General features: G+C 38.7%; 1 protein-coding gene across 1 annotated transcript; it reads left to right on the plus strand.

Annotated features, from left to right (window-relative positions):
• The first annotated feature begins 10,580 nt into the window (after positions 1 to 10,580).
• Positions 10,581 to 11,941, plus strand: LOC113316275 (prostatic spermine-binding protein-like). Its single transcript, XM_026564489.1, has 2 exons — positions 10,581 to 10,707; positions 11,598 to 11,941. Exons 1-2 carry the CDS (start codon positions 10,581 to 10,583, stop codon positions 11,939 to 11,941), a joined length of 471 nt encoding a protein of 156 aa, XP_026420274.1.
• The last annotated feature ends 10,408 nt before the right edge of the window (positions 11,942 to 22,349 follow it).

The following is a 22,349-nucleotide window of genomic DNA, read 5'->3' on the forward strand; positions in this document are numbered from 1 at the left end:
ACTTAGTTTTATGTTATCGGTTATATATAGGTGCTAGAAGTACTCTTCAATAACTTCAATAGCTTCGACACAAGTGAGCAGTTAGAACTTAGAAGTTATTAGTCCATTGTGAATGTAATAAGAGATGGGAGAGTTGTGTTGGATTGTAAACAAAAACTATTTGTATAAATGAAAATATTTTTCAATGGATCTTTCGGAGACGAACATAATTGTGTGCACAAACATAATATTATGACAATTTTTCTCTTCACATAAATAAAGTATTTGGAGACGAAAGATCCGCTTACATTTTATTTTTTTGGAGGCAAACTTTTTGGTCTCAGAATTTATTTGCTGGCGAAAGGTTTTGTCTATAAAACTGTTTTCATGGACAAATTTATTATTCTTAAAAACTGTTTATTTTGGATCGAAATTCTTAGTTTAGAAAATCATTAGTTATGAGACGAAAACTTTTGTCGACTGAAATTATTTCTATCGGCCAATGAATTAGTCTCTAAAACATTTATTTCAAGACAACATATGTTCTCGCTATTTTCTTTATTTGTAGGCGAATTATTTGGTCCATAAATTCATTATTTTTTGGCCGAATTTTTTTTTTCGAAAACCACTTTCAAAAACAATAATATTAGTCATTAAAAGGTTGCTTGGGAGATGAAAATATTTGTAGCTACGGTATGTAATAAAAACAAAACATTTGGTCGGCATAATTTATTATTGAAACGAATATCAGTTGTCATTAAAACAATTTATTGAGGAAGTTTTTCCCTCGCCAAAAATAATTCTAATGAGATAATTTTTCGCCATTCACTTTATTTTTGGAGACAAATTATAGTAGTTGTTGAAAGAGTTGTACAATAACAAAAAATTTGGCGTCATTAAAATAATTTCTTATGACCATTAAACGTTTCCACGACGATGATTAGCTGACGAAAAAAAAATCGCCCCAGATCCTTTTTGACGACAAAATAAGGTGGTTTTGTGAAGAAAATATTTGTCACTAAATGCCCATTTTCTTGTAGTGCATATACATTTTGGCGCTAGAAACAGGGAGGTATGAAGATATAATCTACCTCCCTAATAACAACTCTATATTGTTTTCATAATCTCTGTAAGAGAAGTGTTTTCACACTACAAAGTAGATTTCTGTTGGGATGAATGAGTAGAACTCAGACTCAAAAATGATCTTCAAGATCTAAGAAGTCTAGAAGAACCTCAAGATCAACAAATCTACGTTTTTTCACTATTTTTCTTTAAGATTTCTTCTTATTTTCAAGATTTTTAGAATCTTCCTCAAGTAGCTCAGGAGAGTTGTAGATCGGAGTAAATATGAAGTTTTAAATACTTCGGTACTCAAACGATCTCCTCCATGAAAGAGCTAGGAAGAGATGCTAGTCAGTAAGCTACATAAGGAAGAAATCACCTTATGAGAGTTGAAAAAGACGAACTTTTCATGATGTTCTTCATCAAACTCACCATAATCTTGGAATCTCCTTCTTAAAAATTTTGTTTGAAATCATAAGTTGAAAGATGATGAGATATATTTCCTAGAATGGGAAAACGTACTCAATCGTCATAATTAGATTCTTTCCCTATAGGGGTATGGCGTGTTGAAGGAGATATTTCCTCGAAAAGAGGGGACTGGAAAAATACCTTTTCTCCATCATCAACACCTCATGCAAACAGGGATGTTTTGACATTTTCACATATCTCCAAAATCTACTGCAAAGTCTTCATGTACTAAACTGTCCAGTCTGAACTATGACTTAGTAATTGCATGTGACCTGCAAATATAGGGCCCCATTTTTCAAAAAGAAAAGACAAATTAAGTGTTATTGCATATGTTGCAGGGAAGGTAATGGTAATGCGACGATCTACTCGTGTGAGCCAAGGAGAAAATAGTGGAGCCCAAACAGAAGGAATCGACGATATGGAGCCAGGCGAGCCTCTGATCCCAGGCGAAGGACAACCCGATGACCAATATCGGGAAGGACTAACTGATAATTCTAGCTCCGAAGGCGAGGGAAACCCCTTCGAGAAGCGTGACGATATTCGTCTTACTCAGCCAGGAGGGTTGAGCTTCTTGCCGAGACAAGCAGCAAGTGGTGAGGTCAAGAAGGACAACCCTTCAGACCTCGCGGATGCTAATGCTGCAATTGCAGCCATCCTATGAACCCAAGAGGCACATGATAAGAGAATGAAGAACTTAGAAAAACGCAATAGAAAGCTAGAACGGAGAAACCGCAGGCTAAAACGCAAAGTAACAAAGAAGGTACCACTCACCACCATTGAAGAAGTCCCGGAGGAAGAAAACCCTTTCGAGCATCTGCAAGACGACGAACGAATTAACATCACTGACACCTCGAACAAGGAAACAGCGGATCGATTTCTTAAGGGAAGTAGAGGTGTGCCTGACCACGAGGGTAGCCTATCCGAAGGGTCATCAGATGTTGATCCGAAACACAAACGAAACAAGAACCGAATCGACGAAGTAAATATTGACTATGAGACCGAGAATCTCGCATCCACAAACCCAAAGCGAGGGGAGAACTCGAGGAAAACTCGCTCTAAGATTGTGTCATACGTTGAACAATCGGACGAGGACTCAGGGCGATCAAGGAGAAAGAACGCCGAAACCAGGCGAGATGAGGACGAACTCCAAGCCCGAGTCAACCGACTCGAGGCAATGTATAGAGAAGCTACAGGGAAGCAGAAGAACAAGAAGTTGGCAGTGGTCATGCAAGAAGCAGGACAATCTCCCTTATCCTAAAATCTATTAAAATTACAATTCCCAAGGAAGTGCTCCTTACCGGTGTTCACACCCCCGTTCACAGGAGCAAGAGATGCAATTGAGCACCTTAGGACTTATCGTATGACACTGACCCAATGGGACCACTACGATGTGGTGTTATGTAAATTTTTCCCGGCTAGTCTAAGAGTTGAATCCCTGTTATGGTACAATAATCTACCCAAAGGACCAGTCAAGTCGTCTGCTCATCTATCCGAGCTGCTTTTAGAAACATATATTCATAACAGTCGAATCCGACCAGAATTTGATGCGTTGTTTCAAATATCTATAGGACCGAACGATTCGCTTCGTTCCCTGGTGACACGATGGAGAAAACTCTATATTGAGATCGGAAAGGTCCCTGAAGACTATGCAATCTTAGGTTTCAAGAATAGTCTTAGAAAGACAGACCCTCTTTTTATCCGCATGTATGAAGCCATGCCAAAAAGCTTGGGCAAATTAAGAGAAATCCAAGAGGACTACATAGCCTTGGAGGAACTCCAGGATGGAACTTATGATAAGGTGGCAAGAGGAACTAGTAGAGGAGCAAACGTGGTAGAACCACAGAACCCACCAGTGCCAGCCCAGGAGCAGGGCGATCCAACAATGGGTCAACCCAGTTCGACAAGCATCGGACTGGAGGATGAAAAGGAAGATACAAGGACCAAAAGAAGAAGGGAAAGTTCATTGACCCAGCTTATACAAAATTGAATACTCCCATATCCGAGATCCTCAAGAAGATCGACAGACAACATAAAATCACTTATCCATGGAATAGAGGTCAGCAACCAGAACGAATTAAAAATATGAATGACTTCTGTGAATTCCACTAATTTCACAGCCACACGACAGACTCGTGTAGGGACTTAAAAAAGGCATTGCAAGATATGATTAATGAGGGAAAACTCCAAGAATACATTGCACAACCAACAACCCCACCCACCACATGGGCACCCGTACATCGTGCGGAGATCCCTCGCGAGGCACAGTATTTAGGTTGCAATACCATTTCACACTCGGGGATAACCACCCCCGTACGAGAGGGAAATATTACTGGAAGAATTCAAAAACGAAACTTCAAAGGTACCCATCATATTTTCAGCCTCGGAGGCACCAACAAAACCATAACGACCTACTAGTAGTCACAACGGCTATCGCACTCCCTGAGCACGAGGGCGAGGAAGCGAAGACTAAAACACTACCCTGGGCAATGCCCAAAATTTTGATCGATGGTGGTAGTTCTGTCAAAATCTTATTCTATGAAACATTCAAACAAATGGGCCTCAAAGATGAGTGGCTCATACCCTCAACATACAACATATTTGGCTTCAACGGGTCATCAACCCGTCCAAGAGGAAAAATAACATTAGAAATCTGGGTTGGAAGAATCCTTACCTTAACCACTTTCTGTGTGGTAGATGTATTGTCATCCTACACGGCCATTGTCGGACGATCCTAGGTCCACGAAATCAAAGGAGTGGCCTCGATTTACCATCAAAGGCTAAGATTTCCTACGCCTGATGGAGTGACAGAAAATATTGGAGACTCTGGCGAAGCAAAGTATTGCTACAAGATGGACGTCCAAAACGGCGAGAAAAAAGTAAATTCTCCAAAAACACAGGCGAGGAGGGCTAGAAGTATTGATAACTCGATTGAAGCTCATGACTACATTGCAATAAAAGATGCACCAACACGCTTGTCTGACGCCTCAACCTCATGCAACACCATAACCTCGAGACCGACCATACGGCTCTTATAGAAATCACAAAACCTCCCCGATAAGGGAGAAATCGAACCTCGTCCTCATAACAAGGTCGGAGGCACACCTAAGAAAAGTCATGGAGAGTATCACACATGAATCAACCTGGAACGGAGAATGTTGTTCCACAACCAACAAGCAACTTTTAAGGAGTTAACCCATCCAAGATCACGACACATCATGCTACATCCACCATCAACAAGCCATCAACAGGACCCATGTGAAACTCTTCCCAAAAATTGGCTATTGATTGAATTATAGACGCTGCTGCGTCCACGGGCGCCTTACTATCCTTATTGGACAGTTACTCGGGTTACAACCCTTGCCTCGCACAAAGATGTCCACCTCAACCGGTCACAACATACATAAGGGGAGAGCACACCCTCTCCAAAGTCCTTGGCGATACATTAAGTCCTTGACCATCCGTCAAGATGGCACAAATGTTGCCAAGCCCAATTAGGCTCTTAAGCAAGCTTACCTTACAAAGTAGGCTGGAAGCAAAGCCCAAAATGTTGCTTCAAATTAATGAGAAGCATTAAAGAAATTATAGCTTATCTCTCATTAAGTACAATATACAGCCCATGAAGGTTGATATCCAGAAGTCAGGTCTTTGAACCCCTCCTTGTAAGCAGGTCATGCGACCTCCCTCGAAATGTACTAAGGTCTCACACCCTCTTTTGAAATTAATAAAACTATTCCTTTTGTGTATTACTTGTTTACATTGTATAGATTTAAATTCTTATCATCACATGTGTTTACTTTTTCTGATTTATATATGCATGTAGGATAGTTGCATCATACTTGCATTTCCAACAAACACACAAATACACTCAACAACCATGGCACGATGCTGGCTACACCTCCCATTCTACAACAAAACAGTGCGGGTAAAATCACCCCATGTTACCTTACACGGAAAACAGACCTAAGGTAACGTCGTCCCTATCATGTTATCGGACGATGTCCTGATATGACAGGAGATACCCAGATTTTACAACTCTATCTTACACCACAATAAGGATTGATCAACCAAGGTATCACCCTTGACAATATGCTCCAACAACAAGCTCAAGGAACAAGTTCTCCTACAATTGGCACTAAAAAAAATATACAAGGCTAAACGAAAGTTGTTACAATCCTAGTCTAACACCATAAGACATAGCATGTCTAATAAAGGAATATATCACTCCTTGGATATGTTACCCGAGGTTGGACCAACAATGTACAATCGAAACTCTTTCAAAGCCAAATCATGATAAGAATATCATACAATTAAAATGAAGGTGGTCGCCAAACGGCACTGTCAAAAATCAATTAGTAACAATATCAAAGATGCTTCCCACATACGAGGACTTACCACAAAATAACAACAAAGTCATGCCTCCCACAACGGAGGACTTTCCAATAAAGACGAAAAACTAGGAAAAGGTTAAAATGAGCAAGCTTAAGTCTGTTCACCATCAGGAGCCCCTTTATCGTCGTCCCCTTCATCCTCGGCGTCAGTGACAATCTGCACAGGGTCGGACTCGACAACCGGGGAAGGGATCATGATGTTCGCAGCAGCAGCAGTGGCGGCTCGTTGACGCTCTCGAAGGACAGCAACCTTACAAGCTTTTGTCATCACCACCTTATACCCGGCATGAAGCTTATTAAACTTCTCATTCTTCTCCGCTTGGGCAACAACTAATTCTTCCTCATGACCGCTCACCAACTCATTAATCTCCTGATCAAGGCCCCGCCTAGCCACCCTCTCTTCCCCCAATTGACGCGCAACTTAGCCTTACAAACCTCTGCAAGAGCAAAGCAAAAATATTAACTCACACCAAATATCATGGCGAAACGATACACAAACTGATGTACAAGTGACCTTCGTTTTCAAGCAAAAGTCGGGCTTCCACAGGAGTCACGGACATGTCACCATGAGGACAAGATAGCATATGCCTATCCCGCTCCTTCCATAGGGAAACATAATCCCGCTTAAGCCTTCTCCGTGCTTCCTTATCATCTTCAGCCTGTGCTATAATAGGCATATGATCGCATTTCCAATTAATAAGACCATCTTTCTGCGCCCGGAGCACCTTGGTCTCATCTGAACGCTCCAAATCTGTTCTCTTAGCTTTCTCATGCAAATCCCGTAATTCCACAGTGCGTCTCCGATGTACCTCAACGTCCTCATGCAACTTCACATTCTTTTGCTCTAAGGAGTCAATCTTACACTGGCGTGCGTTGACATCCGGTCTAAGACCATTGCGCTCTCTAGCATGTCTATGACCAACATTATCTAACTGCTCCTCCGATCGTTGGACCGGAGCTTGTGGATCATAAACCAACTAAAATTTCAAATAGCGATGGGATAAGACACATTCATTTTAAATTCGCGGTTAATCCGCATCCGGTCCGTATCATCCGTTTATCCGCGGGTGTCAAATTCGCGGGTGATTGGGCCGAACACGGTTTGATTTTTCAAATCCGCAACTTTGACGGATTTGACGCGGGTGACTCCTAATCCGCATCCGTCTGTCTGTTGCACACCCCTAGAAACATTGAGAAACTAACATTAGCTATAAGGCCATATACTTTTTCTTGCTGCAACCTGAGCATTTTTTAGTGTCCTATGACACACTTCTTGTCTGCTCTACGGCAAGCCCGGGTTGAGAGTTCTAATTGGGTTTTCGTTCTTAGCACGTCAAAATCATTGAACCATAATATTGGGCATAACAAAATCTTCTAAGGCATACTGAATGAAGACAAAAAAGGTTGTGAAATAGCAAAATCAAATAACCTCTTAACCCAAAAAAATTTTAATGGCAAATCTGCCCTTTACGTATTAGTGTTAATAATTTTGATTAGTGATTAAATATTTTGTTTAGTGATTAAAATAACTTTCAGAATTATAAGAGTTTTTTAGATGAAAAATTTGAGGAAAAAAAATCAAAGTTTTGGTTTGGTTAAGAAGGAGAGAAAGAGAAGGAGAAAGTGAGAAAATTCTAATTCTTGATTCAATGGAGGATGAGGAGGGTCATATATCATCTAAAAAACCTAGGAAAATACACATCAACTACACCAATGATTCCCAAATGGCTGATTTCTTAGATTATAAGAATGATTTTACACCCACTCAAACTCAAGGTCAAACTCAAACACAAACTCAAGATGATGATTTTTATGAGCCAAATCCTGATGATGAAGACATTGATGAGGAACCCAATGCTTCTAATACACATGTACACTTATATCCTATACTTAATCTCACTTTTATAGCTCTCACTTAACCCAATCCGTCGATCATCATCGTTATTCTCTTTCTCGGGTTCTGCCACCTTCTTACCTTTCTTGTATTTCTTTGGTTTTCCTTGGGGTTGTGTTTCTTGATGAACTTCTTGATTATCATCAACTTCTTCATCTTCAGCTATTCCTTCTTCTTGTCTTTCAATTCTTACTTGTTCAGCTTCTTCTTCTAAAATTCCTCCTCTACCTCCCGCTCCCAATTTTTTCTTACCTCCTCTTCTAGGATCGGGAGTTTTAGAAGTAGAAGGTGTTACCTCCATCTTCTTCCTCTTTGTAGCTGCATTGGTCCTGACACAAGTATGAAAGTTATAAGACTAATTCGAACAACAAAGAGATTTGGAAATCCAAAAACTTGTAAGAAAATAAGAAGGCTCGGCTTACCCTAAATAACACATATGAGCCGAATCATGTCTTGAAATTTTTATTAGCTTACAGTGGATCGGCTCATACCACAAAACAATTATAAGCCGATCCTATATATTCGGCTCACAACCGATACCGTCGAATAAGCCGAGTCTATGGTTATGAACTCAAACATGTATTCGGCGCAACGTGATATCATATAAATAAGCCGATCCTATACACTTGTAAAATTTATGAAATTTTAACAATGATATTCGGCGCAACCCTAATACTATCGAATAAGCCGAATCTAGACTTATGAATTGAAACATTTATTCGGCGCAAAACTAATACAACCATACAAGCCGATCCTAAGCAATGCAAAAATTCCGAAATTCAAACAACAGTTGTTCGGCACAAAACTAATACTACCATACAAGCCGATCCTACGCACATGCAAAATTTCTGAAATTCACAAAACATATTCGGCACAAAACTAACACCATCGAATAAGCCGATCCTAAATATAAGTCTCTGTGTCACTAAGTTCGGCTCAAAACGAATTTCAGATATACGCCGAGCCGTTCATATGCACTTTCAGGGTTCAGTTTCAAGAACAGCTTGGCGCACATCTAAGATTTGTTTTGCGCCGAACCATACCCTGTAACCGCCGCAGAAACATGATTTTGACGAATTAAATCAATCAAACCAATCAAAAACATCAAATACGAGATGGGTTTGTAAAACTAACCTTCTTATTCTCATTTCTGGAGTTGGTTCTTCTTCAATCTCTTCTTCCGGTTGATTTTGTGGTTGATTTTGAGTTTCTTCTTCACTCTCTAAATCTTCTTCTTCTTCAATGGGTTGTTCAATCGCTCGATTAGAACGAGATACTGGCTTACGGCGAACCATTATATAGATGAGTTTAATCGTCGACTAAATTTTCACGAATCGACGATTAAATTTCGGCGATGATACGATGAAAAAAAAGGAGAAGGTGGGTTCGGCTGTGGAGGATGAGGAGGAAGAAGAAGGGGTTGAAACTGATTTTAGGTTTATGATTATAGATTTTTGTATTAAGGTTAGAGATAGATTAGTAATTTATAGGATTTAAGGGCATATAGGTAATTAAACCACCCATAGAATACCCCTTATAAGGTCATCCAAGTTAGGACTAGTCCTTTATATGCTTTGAAAGTTTTTGGTATGCCCAATATCATGATTCAAATCATTATACATAGGCCAGAATAAGGAAGCTGTGATTCAACACTCGAGTTTTCTTTCTGGTGACGTCACAACAGCTGCTTGAAAAATTGATTGCCCACAATGGTGTCCTTAAGGTGCAGATAACTAGATGCATAAGCTGATCGTTCAAAAGTGCAACTCTGTCATTCAGACTTCCCCTCTCTCGTCAGTAAACATTATCTCTCTACTGAGCAGGGACGGAGCTTAGTGGAAGTCAGGGGTGGCTCCCGCCTCCCCTGAAATGTTTATAATTTATTAAAAGTCCTAGGTAATCCTCATTATTTCTAAGAAAAAGTTCTTGTTAGGCCCCCTAAAATTTTAATTTATTGATTAGTCCCCTTGCACGGAATTTCTAGCTCCGTCCCTGCTACTGAGGAGAATTTCAAGGGAATTGTTAGCTTCCTCAAGGACCACTTTGTATACTTCAGAAAAGTGGAAGTAAATGATGCTTTACATTTGATTAACTATATGCTTTACATTTGTATCTGTATTGCTTCGCATTTTTATTATAAATACTTTCTTTGCTTCGTAAATGAAGTGCTATTGCATCTCACCGTTGGCAGGGAAAATATGAAGGCTGGAGCCATTGTTGTCATACAGTTATCAACCGTGGAGGTATATTCAAAAATCTAATGTACTAACATAATACATAGATATCAATATTTTACCCTTGTTAGGTCTAAATGATACGTGCTAGAAAAGGTATTTACTCTTTTACCAATCAATTGTCATTCCTCCATCTCAGTTAATTATACGTTTATTGCCTGTGTTGCAGAGAAGAGGCTGGAGTAGCGATGGGTGCCGGTTGAATATTCATCCAACAGTGATTTCCAAAATTATACCTTGGTATGGTTCATAAGCAAGGCTTAATTGGGAGCCTCAACAAATTTATACCTACACCAGAATAGTTAAGGGGCTTCCAAAATGATGGTAAAGTACTATTTTACCCTTCTCACAAAAATAATCCTAAAATCCTATTAAGACTTAAGCTAAGCCCCCATTTCAATCTAACACAAAACCTTTCCTCTTCTCCTCTCCCCCTCCCTCTATCAGTTCCTCATCCTCCATTAACGACCGTGGAGAAACTTTTTTTTCCATCTGATTCATCGTCGAAATCGTCGATGCGAAAACTTTAATCGACGATTAACTTCTTCTACAAACATGGCACGTACTAAGCAGTCTGCGAGACTAGCCAATGAAATTATCAATCTCGTTGATACTGTTAAAGCGGCGAAGGAGTGTTCGAGAACAAGCAAGAAATCAAAACCTCCGGACAAAAATTGCTCCAGTTAGATGGTATGTCCTTTAAAACCCCTACTCTAACTTGGGTTTTAGTTTAATTTGATGTTCTGCTGAAAATTAGGGTTTGAATCCGAGAAATTGATTTCTCAGAATGTGAGTCGTTAATCACGAAGTTTGAATGTCTAACGATTTTTCATATGCATGTTGTGCTTCGTAGAAATCGTCAACCATTAGGGTTTAGGAGAAAACGATTTTTTTTGTAGTAATTTGTTTTTTAGGTTAGAATCGTTAACCAGTTTTGATTTTCTTAACGATTTTTGACATGCATGTTGAAATAATCTGGAAATCGTTAGCCAATTTGTTTAGGTGAAAACGATCTTGTGTGGTTTTTTCTGACGACCGTTTTTATTAATCAACGACTCCATGATTTTCCAAACCACCATTTTGTCCCAAGTAATGAAAAAGTCGTCCACATAATTGGAATCAGCTAACGACTTTTATGGACGACCAATTCTAGAAGTGAACGACTCTGCACCACACATATTTGGTCTTCTACCTAAAAAATAGGAAGAATCGTTAAGAAAAAATGCTTGAATCGTTAAGACGACAAATGAGAATCGTTGATGATATACATGGAGTCGTTTGTTTTTGTAAGAGTCGTTTGTTTTGTGATTTTTTTCTGACGACTCTTAAAAATATTTATTGTTAGCCTTTCAGTAACAAGAATAAAAAGGACAAGAATGTCTTGGTAATTCATCCATCCAGAACTCCCTGCAACCAAAAATACCTAAATGCGGGTCTATTACGAGGAAAAACACCGAGTGAGGTAGCCTTAATTATCCGCGAATGAACCATGTGCTGATTCCTCTGTATCGTCGTCTTCATCATTTGTTGTTGTATCTACAACCCCAAGCGATGAAGAATTATAAGTCGCAGAACATGAAGATTTAGAAGTAGGTGAATATGATGCTTATGATGATGAGGAGGATGGTGACCACGGTAATGGTGGTAATGGAGGGATTGGTGGTGATGGATTGATTGGTGGTAATGAAGTGGCAGAGATTGAGGAAGAGGGGGATCAAGGTAATGATGAGGATGAGGATGGAAATGGTGGTGGTAGCAGTGATGGAGAGGATGATGGTAATGATGTAAATGGTAAGGAACGAAATGATGGTAGTGGCGGTGATGATGATGATGATGAGGAGGAGGAGGATGAGATTCAGGAGGAGATTCAGGATGCTGCGCAACCACAACAACAACAACTGCCTAAGCCGAAGTAGAAAGTCCCAATTAAACCAAGCGCGCACACATTCCACCCATACGTTTGCAGCTTACTCGTCTACCCGGTGGGAAAGCCAGAGGTGAACCTAAAGATGGCGACAAAGTTCTATTCGGATATGATATCTCTTGGGCCCGTACCATCAATGAGACAATTGTAACAATCTCACCTTTGCTTTTCATATGATTTTTTGATATTTAATTTCTTATGTTTTAATTATATTTGTTTGTCTTTCGTAGGATCAAAAGAATGCCACATGTCTATTTAGACACCAATCTTCTTATGCAAAAATGAAAAAATGGCCCCTAGAAGGTGAATGTCCAAGAGTGAGAGCCATTGTTGAAAACTCAGGTTTGTATGCTTCCGTTGAAAACTCTATGATTGCATATGACAGGGTTGCAGTATCATGTTTTACTGAGAGGTTTTACGGCGAAGTCGATGCATTCCAATTCCTTTTTGGCGAGATGGAATTGATTCACGAAGACGCAGAACAGATTCTAGGATTGCAGGTTGAGGGTAAATCCACGAAATACAAGTTCAATAAAAACCTAGATTGGAAGAAAATTTATGAATTGACGGAGAAGTTTTTTGGATGGGATGAAAAGAAGACATATGGCTTCTTTGTGATGGGAAAGAAGTACCCAAAGAAAGAGTTTAAACTTATTGAGATTATAAAGATGTATGCGAGGTCACTTGAGAAAGATGGAGACAATGAACTACTCTCTGATTTTGAAGTTCGTGCGACAGAAGCCGCATACTTGTTGTATGTCCTTGCTTCGATTATATTTCCCGATAGCAAAGGAAACAGATTCAGCGTCAACCTTCTTTAACTTTTGGATCCCTTGGAGGAGGTGAGTAGGTATTCGTGGGGGGCTGGGATAATAGTACATTTGAACGCTCAGCTAGCAAAGGCATCCCGGGAAAGAACTTCTCAAATGAACGGGAACTTGGATTTACTTCAGGTAATTTTAGTTATCAAGTTTTTTCATTGTTCGTAATATTTATTTTTCTACATTTTTAGATTTAACATTATTTTTATTGTTTTGATGCTGTTTCGGGTGTGGATTTACGAGCATTTCCCCTCATTGATCAAAGGCGATGAAGACATCCAATTGCAGCCAACATGGAACAATACTAAACCAAGAGGAACCCGATACAAGTACACTGGAGCTCAGGATAAGGAGGAAGCTAAAAAGTTGAAGTTGCTATCCATGCGCCAAAAATTGAAAAACATGACAGCCAAAGAGGTAACCTTTGATCCCTACAAGGAAAATAGAGTAGGAGGATTGCAAGATCTTGCATATTACCATGGCCCTCTGTTTTACCCTTATGGATACTCAATGTACAATCCACATAAAGTAATGCGTCAGCTTGGGTATATTCAAGATTCACCCGATGAGGATTATGTACTACCCTTCAAATATAAATTAAAGAAATGCAAGGCGGACAAAAAGGCGTTGGTTGTTGCTTATGAACCTGAGCCTAAGACTGAGCATTGGAATAATAGGCATTTGGGTACTAGTAGGGTAGAAATCTCTTGATGGGAGAATGTTAATGAAGTTCATGAGGTAACCGATGATTACATGCCATGGTATGAAGGCTTCTCCCACGGTCGAGTCATTAGGATTGATCAGACTATGGGTAGGAGGAGCAACAAAGCATCTTCCGCAGCTTCTACAACCGACACTAGAGATGACTCTTCCATTCTTAAGCTTGTGGTAAGTACTTATTTTTCGAATTGTATTAATTATTTAGATACAGTTTTAATTATGTTAATCTTAATCGGTATTTGAATGCAAATAGAGGGAACGGATGAAGATTTTTATGAAGTCATTTTGCTGCAAAGCCGACAAAGGACAAGTCATAAGAACCTGAGCAAAGTCGCATGTATGCTGAGTACTGCCAACATATTGAAAATCCACAAACAAAGAAAATGTTCGCTGATCTGGAAAAGCAATGTAAGAGTACAAGGAGAACATCTATCCAACTAACACAAGAACGTTCTCAAAAGGGAGATGGTGATGATCAAGGTAGTGGAGAAGAAGGTGGTTTTCAAAGGGGTAGTCTTGGACAAGGTCCTTCAAAGAAAAATAAGACATCATCAAGTCAGGGAAGTCAGAGAGGTCGAGGCGCAGGTCGAGGTCGAGGTCAAGGTGGTAGTAGTGAGTGAGAAGAACTTATGGCTAGAACTTTAAAGTGTATGGTTTAACATTTAGAAGTTATGTCTTTTAGTATTGTCGACTTTAACTTACGCCTTTCTTAGATACAACTATTTTTTGTAGTTCATACTATCGGTATTTTGTGTGGATTGGGTTTCCTAACAATTTAGCATGTTGTTTAGAAGTTGTTGTGCTTATTTGAATGTTCAAATGATCTGAAAATCTGGAGAATATGACAACTTGTTGTTTGAGTCGGTAACAAATGTTTTCCAGATCAACGAATCTAAATATGAAAATTTAAGTCGCCTTAAAATGTTTTACAGTCGTCAACACATTTTATGAATACCAACGAATTCAAACTTGTTGAGATTAATTTAGTATTAGAGTCGTCAACAGATTTTTTGGAGACCAACGACTGACCTATAGTCCAAATTAACCACCTCTCTGTCTGTTTTTATTAAAGGGTCGTTCACAATTATATGACTGATTAACAACTCTCCACTGATGACCCATTGGTTAAATTAACGACATATTTCTAAAACTATGTAGCTCCTCTGTCTAAAACCTTTTAAGACTCGTCAAGGAAAAAAACCAAATATTAAAAGTCGTCAATTATGTTTCTAGAGTCGTCCAGGAATTTTTTTTTAAAAATTAGGGTCGTCTATTTTGTTTTAAGAGTCGTCTTTTATCTTTCAACGGTCGGTCAATTTTAGTTATTTTATTTTGCAAACTTATAAGTTGCCACAAAAATGGACATCTATTTCATTAAGGAAATAACATTACATCAAAGTTGAGTTGCACACGAGTTAGAATTTGATACATCAAGTATTCTTTGATGAATTTGAGTGACAACGGAGATGTTATTCTTGTTTCCAGTGCGAGATTTAACTAGCATTGCGGTTTCGATGTGATAAAACCGCTCTCCTCTCCATTTGATATATTCAGCGTGGGCCGCACGTCTATACCATTTGTGCCTCGCGAGAAACTCGTTGTACATGGTGCACAACCTCATAACGTGAATCGTCCTATCACGAATGTGGAACGGTTCATAATCATAGCGTAGTTTGTTGTGGGAATTAACGAAAGGGACGCAACCAACTTGAACCCAGAATATACTTTCATGTTCTTGTTCTTCGTGAAGATATTTGACGATGTAATAATTCTTAACCCATTCGATCTCTTCCTCGACTTGCTTGAATACTTCCCGGAGATGCGTTTGTTCTTTGCCTCGTCTTTCGGACTCACGCTTCTCTTCTTCTTCCTTCGTAGGATATGGCGTGCAAGTGTATGATTTTTTAGTAGGTCGCATGCTTCGTTTGCGTATCTCTTCTTCCATTGCCAATATTGATTTGGTTGGTCGCTTGCATCTTCTAAGTATGCTTTCAATTGAATTGGTAGTTGTCAACGAACTTTCCATTGAAAAAATGATATACTTCGATTGTTTTAAGTTCTTTTAGACAGTTTAAGGTTGAATCTTTATATAGAAAATAACCCAACGTCTATTTTTTTGGGAAATATTATCTTCATAAAGAGCCGTTGAAGATACACAATTGGAGTCGTTAAGTTTGAGTTTTATAAAAACAAACGACCTTGCACAACAAAATGTTCCGAGTCGTTCATTTATTGATATCACAATTACGACCCTATATGTTATTCTGAGTCGTTCGTTTATTGATATAACAAAAACGACTTTATGTTCCTCAAATATGGGGTTAGAGAATCGCTCGTTTGTTAATAGAATATAACGACCCTAAGTTTTCGAAACATCCAGGAGACCCAATTTTTTGGTCAGATAGAGTCGTTAGTTAATTAATACATAGTTAACGACCCTTTAAACTTATGCCTGCAGTCGTTCGTTTGGTAATTGGCACGGTAACGACCCTGAATTTCCAAAACATACAGGAGGCCATGATATATGGAATACAAGGGTCGTTTATATTTATGAATACTTACCTAACGATTCAGGTTGGTAATGTAAGAGTCGTTACCTTGATTTTCTTAAATGTAAACGACTCTAATCTTAAAAAAGAAAAGTTCTGTAATGAAAAGTTGATAACACAAAGATCAAACACATTGTAGTCGTTAAGGATTAGTGATAATACAAACATCCAAGTATTCATGCATTGACTTCCAAAAAAAAAAACTCCTTCCACATTTAGTCGCACATGTCAACGTGTTCAAGCATTGTACTTAGTGTTCCTTCCAAAGCATTCCACATGTTCATTCCATACTCGTACTGGTTTATCCACTCCTTGTGTAGTCTCCCCAATCTTCGGAAAAGTTGATAACACAAAGATCACCCGTGGTAAAGGAAATTCTTCGGAAATATTCAAACCTATGTAATGGATATTGTTGACATGTGCCATTATAATTATTCTTTTCTTTATCGCCGCGTCCCACCTAGTTATTGAGGGTACGTACATACAAGACGCTCCAGGGAAGCCTTTCCTGAATACAATTACCACACAAGTGAATGTGTCCGCTAAAAGTTGACCACCAAAAGTCATTTGCATCCAAAACTTATAACCGGCCTTTTTCGACCCCTTCCTCCATTTCACATTTGAAACCAACTCCCTAAACTTAAATTCCCTCTCTTTTTCATCTCCTTCCATGAGCATTATCAAATAGAGTTGTTTGTCCTCAACTAGTTTTTGTGCCATTTTTTCCTTGCATGTTCGATTTGGGTGAGCTTAAGTTCGTCTGCCTCGTCGAAATTCCCTAATTGTTCCGTTGCAACAAGGTAACCACAATTCCCATCCCCATCAACGTCGTCGGTGGATATAAGGTGATCTAAGATAACGTAAGGAAGTTGGTCGGTATACTCTTTGTATATAGTGTAAGCAACACGATATGGTCTTCCTTGCGAATCCCTGGGTGTCTTAGGATTACCCTTTATTCCTCTTATCGTCACCATACTACTAGTTTGGCTTTGTTGGGTATTGACCACATGCTCAACAATATCCATATCTTCATTTTCTTGCTCTTTTGACCGACCTCGTTTCTTAGGAATGAAAGACTTTTCGTACTCCTCATATTCCTCCCGGACATGCTCATGACGTGATAGGTCTCTATCGCAACCCTTGTCCTTGTTAACAGTTTCTCTAAATGACATTTTAGTTGTTGGTCTTCTGGGTGGTTTTTGTTTAATTGGCTCTCCTTCAAACCCCAAGCTCTTACGGGCGGCCGACCACTAGTTAGCAACCAAAATGTGTCTTCCTGCACAATTCATTTTTCGGTATTTTTCGTTGATGCACTTTCCAATCTCCAAGTATCCAAATTCTTCATCGTCTAAACCCGTGGGCTTTGGGATGAATGAAAGTTGCTTCCATAATGGATCGATATCTTCAAGATGAATGTAATCTTTGTACCCACCAAGTTTATGTTTACAAGGGAGGCCGAGCCAAACATCGGTTGTACAATTACACTTCACCTTTCCGGCCTCCTCTTTAGCTCTAAAATCTATAAGCTCATCCATCATATAGTTAATTGCCCACCATGATACTTGGTGTGCTACCAATCGTAACAAATCTTTGTCCTTTATGTGTTGCATCAGAAAACGATCTTTACTCAACTCCATCTGAGTGACTATTTTTTTTATGTCATCCTATGCGTGCTCGTGAATAGCTTCTTGTACCGTAACTACCCCACACCTATTTTGATCCAATTTTTTTTCAAACGCCCGTGAGACGCCTCTGCAATATTTGTAGATTCATTTTTGAAGTGCTTGTATTTTTTGTCCATGCATAAACAAACTTCTCCTTCCAAGGATTCAACCATGTATTCAGGCAATACTCAACAACCTTCTTATGATCCGTGCTCCAAACATCAATAAACTTTTGTAAGTTAGCATAATACTTAACCTCTGTTTTCGAATGAGCCAAATGGTCCCAATCCTCGAGAAAAACTTTCCTTAGATCCCCTTCTTCATCATATTTTTCCTTTTCTTTCTTTTTCTCTTCCGCTCGCTCTTTTTGGAAAGTTTACTTAGACGATCCTCTTCCTCCTTAGAAGGTTGATTACCCTTCTTAGCATGGATCTTTTGGATTTGATTCTTGCAATTAGAAAAAAGATTAGTTTGGATGTGCCACGTACAAAGAAATTGTTGAACAAGTGGAAAGACTTGACGAACGACACTCATAATTGCAAAATCTCTATCCGTAAATATAACCTGCGGCGTCTCTACTCCATGGTAAATCAACCTAACTTGTTCCAACGCCCAAACATAGTCCTCTATTTCTTCTTTTTCCATAAAGCACCATGCAACGGTGAATGAATTTTTATCCGAAGTATGGCTTACCACGTTCAACATCGGCATGTTATACTTGTTTGTCTTATAAGTGCAATCTATGAAGAGAACCTGGTAAAAACACTGTTCCAAATCCACCATCCTTGGATGTGCAAGAAAAATATGAGTCACTTTTTCATCCGGACCCACCTTAGTTTGCATGGCGTAGTTTAGCGTTTCCCCTAACCACTCTGATTGTTGCATAATCAACCTACCATTCCATTCAGTTCTCTTAATCGTTGCTTTGGCGGTGTTGATTGTGGAAATGGTGGACAAGTTATCCTTATCTTCCGCCCTTATTGCATTTAGGATCTTGAGTGGTCTAAATCCCTTCATCTTCCTAACTTTATCCATCTGATGTGGTTTCAACCGGGCATATGCAGTGTGTCCATATAAACTTGTGGGTGGATCATGGTTGTGACGACCGTTCGGAATACTGTACAATCGGAATACATTGGTTTCATGACGTCTTTTGAAAACAGTCCTGAACGGGCATTCACACTTCTTCGAATTTGTTTTTTAGACCCTAGTCGTATTCTTCTCACACTTGTAATTCTTGTCTTTGTGACTTTCTCCCTTCTTACCCGCTCTCTCGCATACCATTTCCATCTTGTTACAATCGACGTGTCTACTTTGAACAACCACACACATCTTCTCTTTTTCCTTAGGGATAAGCCATTCCTTGATGTCATCCTTGGTTTCCAATATCTACATTCAGGAAACAATTACATTAGACAACCATGAGATCACAAATAAAATTATTTGAATATATAAATATATCGATTCGGTTAAGGTAAACGTACCAAATCAGTCATATAGTGTTGGGAGGTATATCTGGACCCAATGTAGATACGGGTACTGGCTGAGAGCTTTGTCTTACTACCAACTAATAAAAAAAACAGAAAACCATCATCAGAGGGTCGTCCAGATATTATATGTTCAAATAAAAACTCTTCACAGATTATATTAACGACTCTAAACATACTAAGGGGTCGTTTGGTTATATACATAGCCAATGCCGACTCTTCATGCAATTAATGCAGAATTTCAAAATCAAAGATTTGTTTGATTCCTAGGAGCAGTTATTGCTATTTTTTTGAAAAAAAGAAACGGTTTTATTAAAAAAAGTAGCCGTTGAGTACATTTTTGCTATAAATAGAGACCTATCTCTTTCAAACTTATTCACCCATCACTTTCAATCATCCTAAATTAGTCACCCATCACTTTCAAACACTAAAAATGGCTCCAACTCCGTTCAATAATCTAGAAGATGTTGTTATTTTTAGAGCACACACCACTCTCACAAAGCACTCCGTTGAGGAAGCGCAATGGGTTACCAATAACAAAGACCCAACAAGAGGGCCTTACCTTGGGCATGATCAAAACACCAATGCTTGGTGGAAATGTGTGTTTAAGGTTTTTAAAGAACTAAACGGAAATCGTTATAGGAGGACGCTCCTGTAAATAAGGAAAAGGTACGCTTATTTATACAATGAATGCGTATTGCTGAGAAACAAATTGAAATCTCGTAAGGACGCTATGCCAAACGAAGACCGCATGAATAGAGTAAGTTTGTGAATTAATAGGCCGTTCATCAAAAATTATTTATTTGGTTATAATTATTCAACAACAACACTAACTTATTAAAATAATTGTTTTTCCAGTGTTCGTTGGGTCGGACCCAATACGAATTAAGGTATGGCCATGAGTTTTTGCACGAGGACTGCTACACTCTCTTGGAGGAAGTTGAATGAAAATTCTCCCAATATAATTAATCTCATATACATTTTCTAGCGCAATGTATTGAACTATTTTATGTCTTTTCCTTATATTTTATTTCATAGTACATGTATGTTTTTTTTAATTCAATAATACTAGTTCAACCATAAATATTCCAAACAAGGATCGTCGTGGACATAAATAAAAAATGACGACCCTTCAGAAATCATCTTTTCGATCCCAAGTGTGGTCAACCAATATTTTGCAGGTGGCCGACACCATGTAGAATCGGCAGCCAATCTTTTGCAGATTAACGACTTCTGTGACAGAAATTTGAGCATTATAAAAGTGTCGTCAATCTGCTAAAACGTGAACTGCCGACACTTTAAGATCATTTGACAACTCCCGACATAAACTAACGACTCCAGAATAACATATATACACCATTCTGCTAAGTTTTCTTCTAAAGTCGTTCAATTCTATATGTCCAACCTGACGATGTAATATAAAGACTCTAAGAGTCATTTAGTAGTAAATGTAACACATTAACGACTCATGATACTACTAGCATTTATTGGGGAATTGAAATCTACCAAATGTGGTTGAGGCAGTTGGCTCGTTCAATTCTATAAATACAGACCCATATCTCACCTCTTCCTTACCAAAACCATAATTATCAACCTTCTCTTCTCCTTCTCATTTATTCATCATCCAAGAGGAAAAAAAGAGAAACACCATGACTCTCTACACTCCTGCAGAGAATTGTGCCATTACGAGAGCTTGGTTCACAGTCACAAACCACTTTGAAAGTATAGACAAAGGCATTGATGAAACATCGGATGCTTGGTGGAACCGCGTATTCATCATTTTTGTGGCGTTGGACGGAAATCGCAACTCAAGGTCTTTGAAACAAGTCAAGGAACTCTTCAAGGAGATAAAATTCGAGTGTGATGTTTTGAAAAGAGAATTTACGGACGTAAGGGAAGTCTTTCCGGATATGTTGGGTACTCTAAGTGTAAGTATTTAAACAAGAGGTAAAACTTATCCACAACTTTGATCGATACTAACTAAATATGTTTGCGTTTTCAGATGAGGAAGGCGTATGCATACTACGAGCTGCTTCGTGGGAAAAAGTTTGAGTTACACGATTGCTACTTTATCTTACATGGAACCATGTATAATTACATGCTTTTTGATTGAGTCTAGAAGTGCATCGTTATCATGTATTGTATTTAACCCTATGAACAATGTATGACTTTCAGGATTCAATGAAATGTTGCTATGAATTCAGAAATTATTAAAAAAAAAAAAAGTTTGAGTCGTCAATTTTTTCAGACGTACGGAACAACGACTCTCAGTTAATATGAAAGGGTCGTCCGTTTATAGTAATGCTAAACTAACGACCTTTAGAGTGATAGTTACAGAGAATAAAAGGTAATTTAGTTGTTTGGTTCTAAATATATTGAGTTAACAACTCTAGATGACCAAAAATATGGAGTCGTCATCTTTATCAAACTATGTTAACGATTTTTCATAACTGCAGATTGGAGTCGTCAATTATTTCAAACTTTGTTGACGATTTTTCATAACCTGCACAGTGGAGTCGTTTTTAGGGTGCTAAGTCACTGACGACTCAGAAGAGTCGTTAGTTAATTATACTCTCGACCTAACGACCCCCACACTGAGCTGTTGCATATTGACCATGAATCGACCACTTGGAGCACCATTCATGCGATTTGAAGAGTATAGGAAGTTTACCTGATTGTTTTGAGCTCCGGGTTCTTCATATGGAGAATTGGTTCCTTCATTTTGAGCAATATGATCTTCATTTCCACCATTATTCAAGGCTTCCTCTATTAACATCTCTTCATCAAACATCCAATCCATAGGATTAGTTGAGACAATCTCACCATCAACACAATCATGTATGTTGTTTGAATCTTCACCTACATCATTTCCTCCACTAGTATCACTCATTTCAAATAATCCTAAATTTTCCCCCAAAACTCACTTTCTTCCTCTCTCCAACACAAAAAACACAATTTTTCATATAACAAAATTTAATCCCTAAATCTGATTTTAATCCAACTAAATCATTACCAATTTATTAACTTAACTTAATCACTAATCAACACTAATGATTAGGGGAAGTTTAGCCATTTAAAAAAATGGGATAAGGGATAATCCCCAATTACTATTTCGTGACCTTTTTTGTCCTATAGATAGGGGCCCCCAATTATTTTTCA

Source organism: Papaver somniferum, chromosome 10 (assembly GCF_003573695.1).
Source record: "Papaver somniferum cultivar HN1 chromosome 10, ASM357369v1, whole genome shotgun sequence".
Taxonomy (NCBI): Eukaryota; Viridiplantae; Streptophyta; class Magnoliopsida; order Ranunculales; family Papaveraceae; genus Papaver; species Papaver somniferum.

Excerpts from the sequence above, each read along its gene's own strand:
- LOC113316275 (XM_026564489.1), top strand. The coding sequence starts at position 10,581 with ATGGCACGTACTAAGCAGTCTGCGAGACTAGCCAATGAAATTATCAAT. Across the intron at positions 10,708-11,597 it reads TCCGGACAAAAATTGCTCCA|AACATGAAGATTTAGAAGTA; the intron begins GTTAGATGGTAT and ends TATAAGTCGCAG.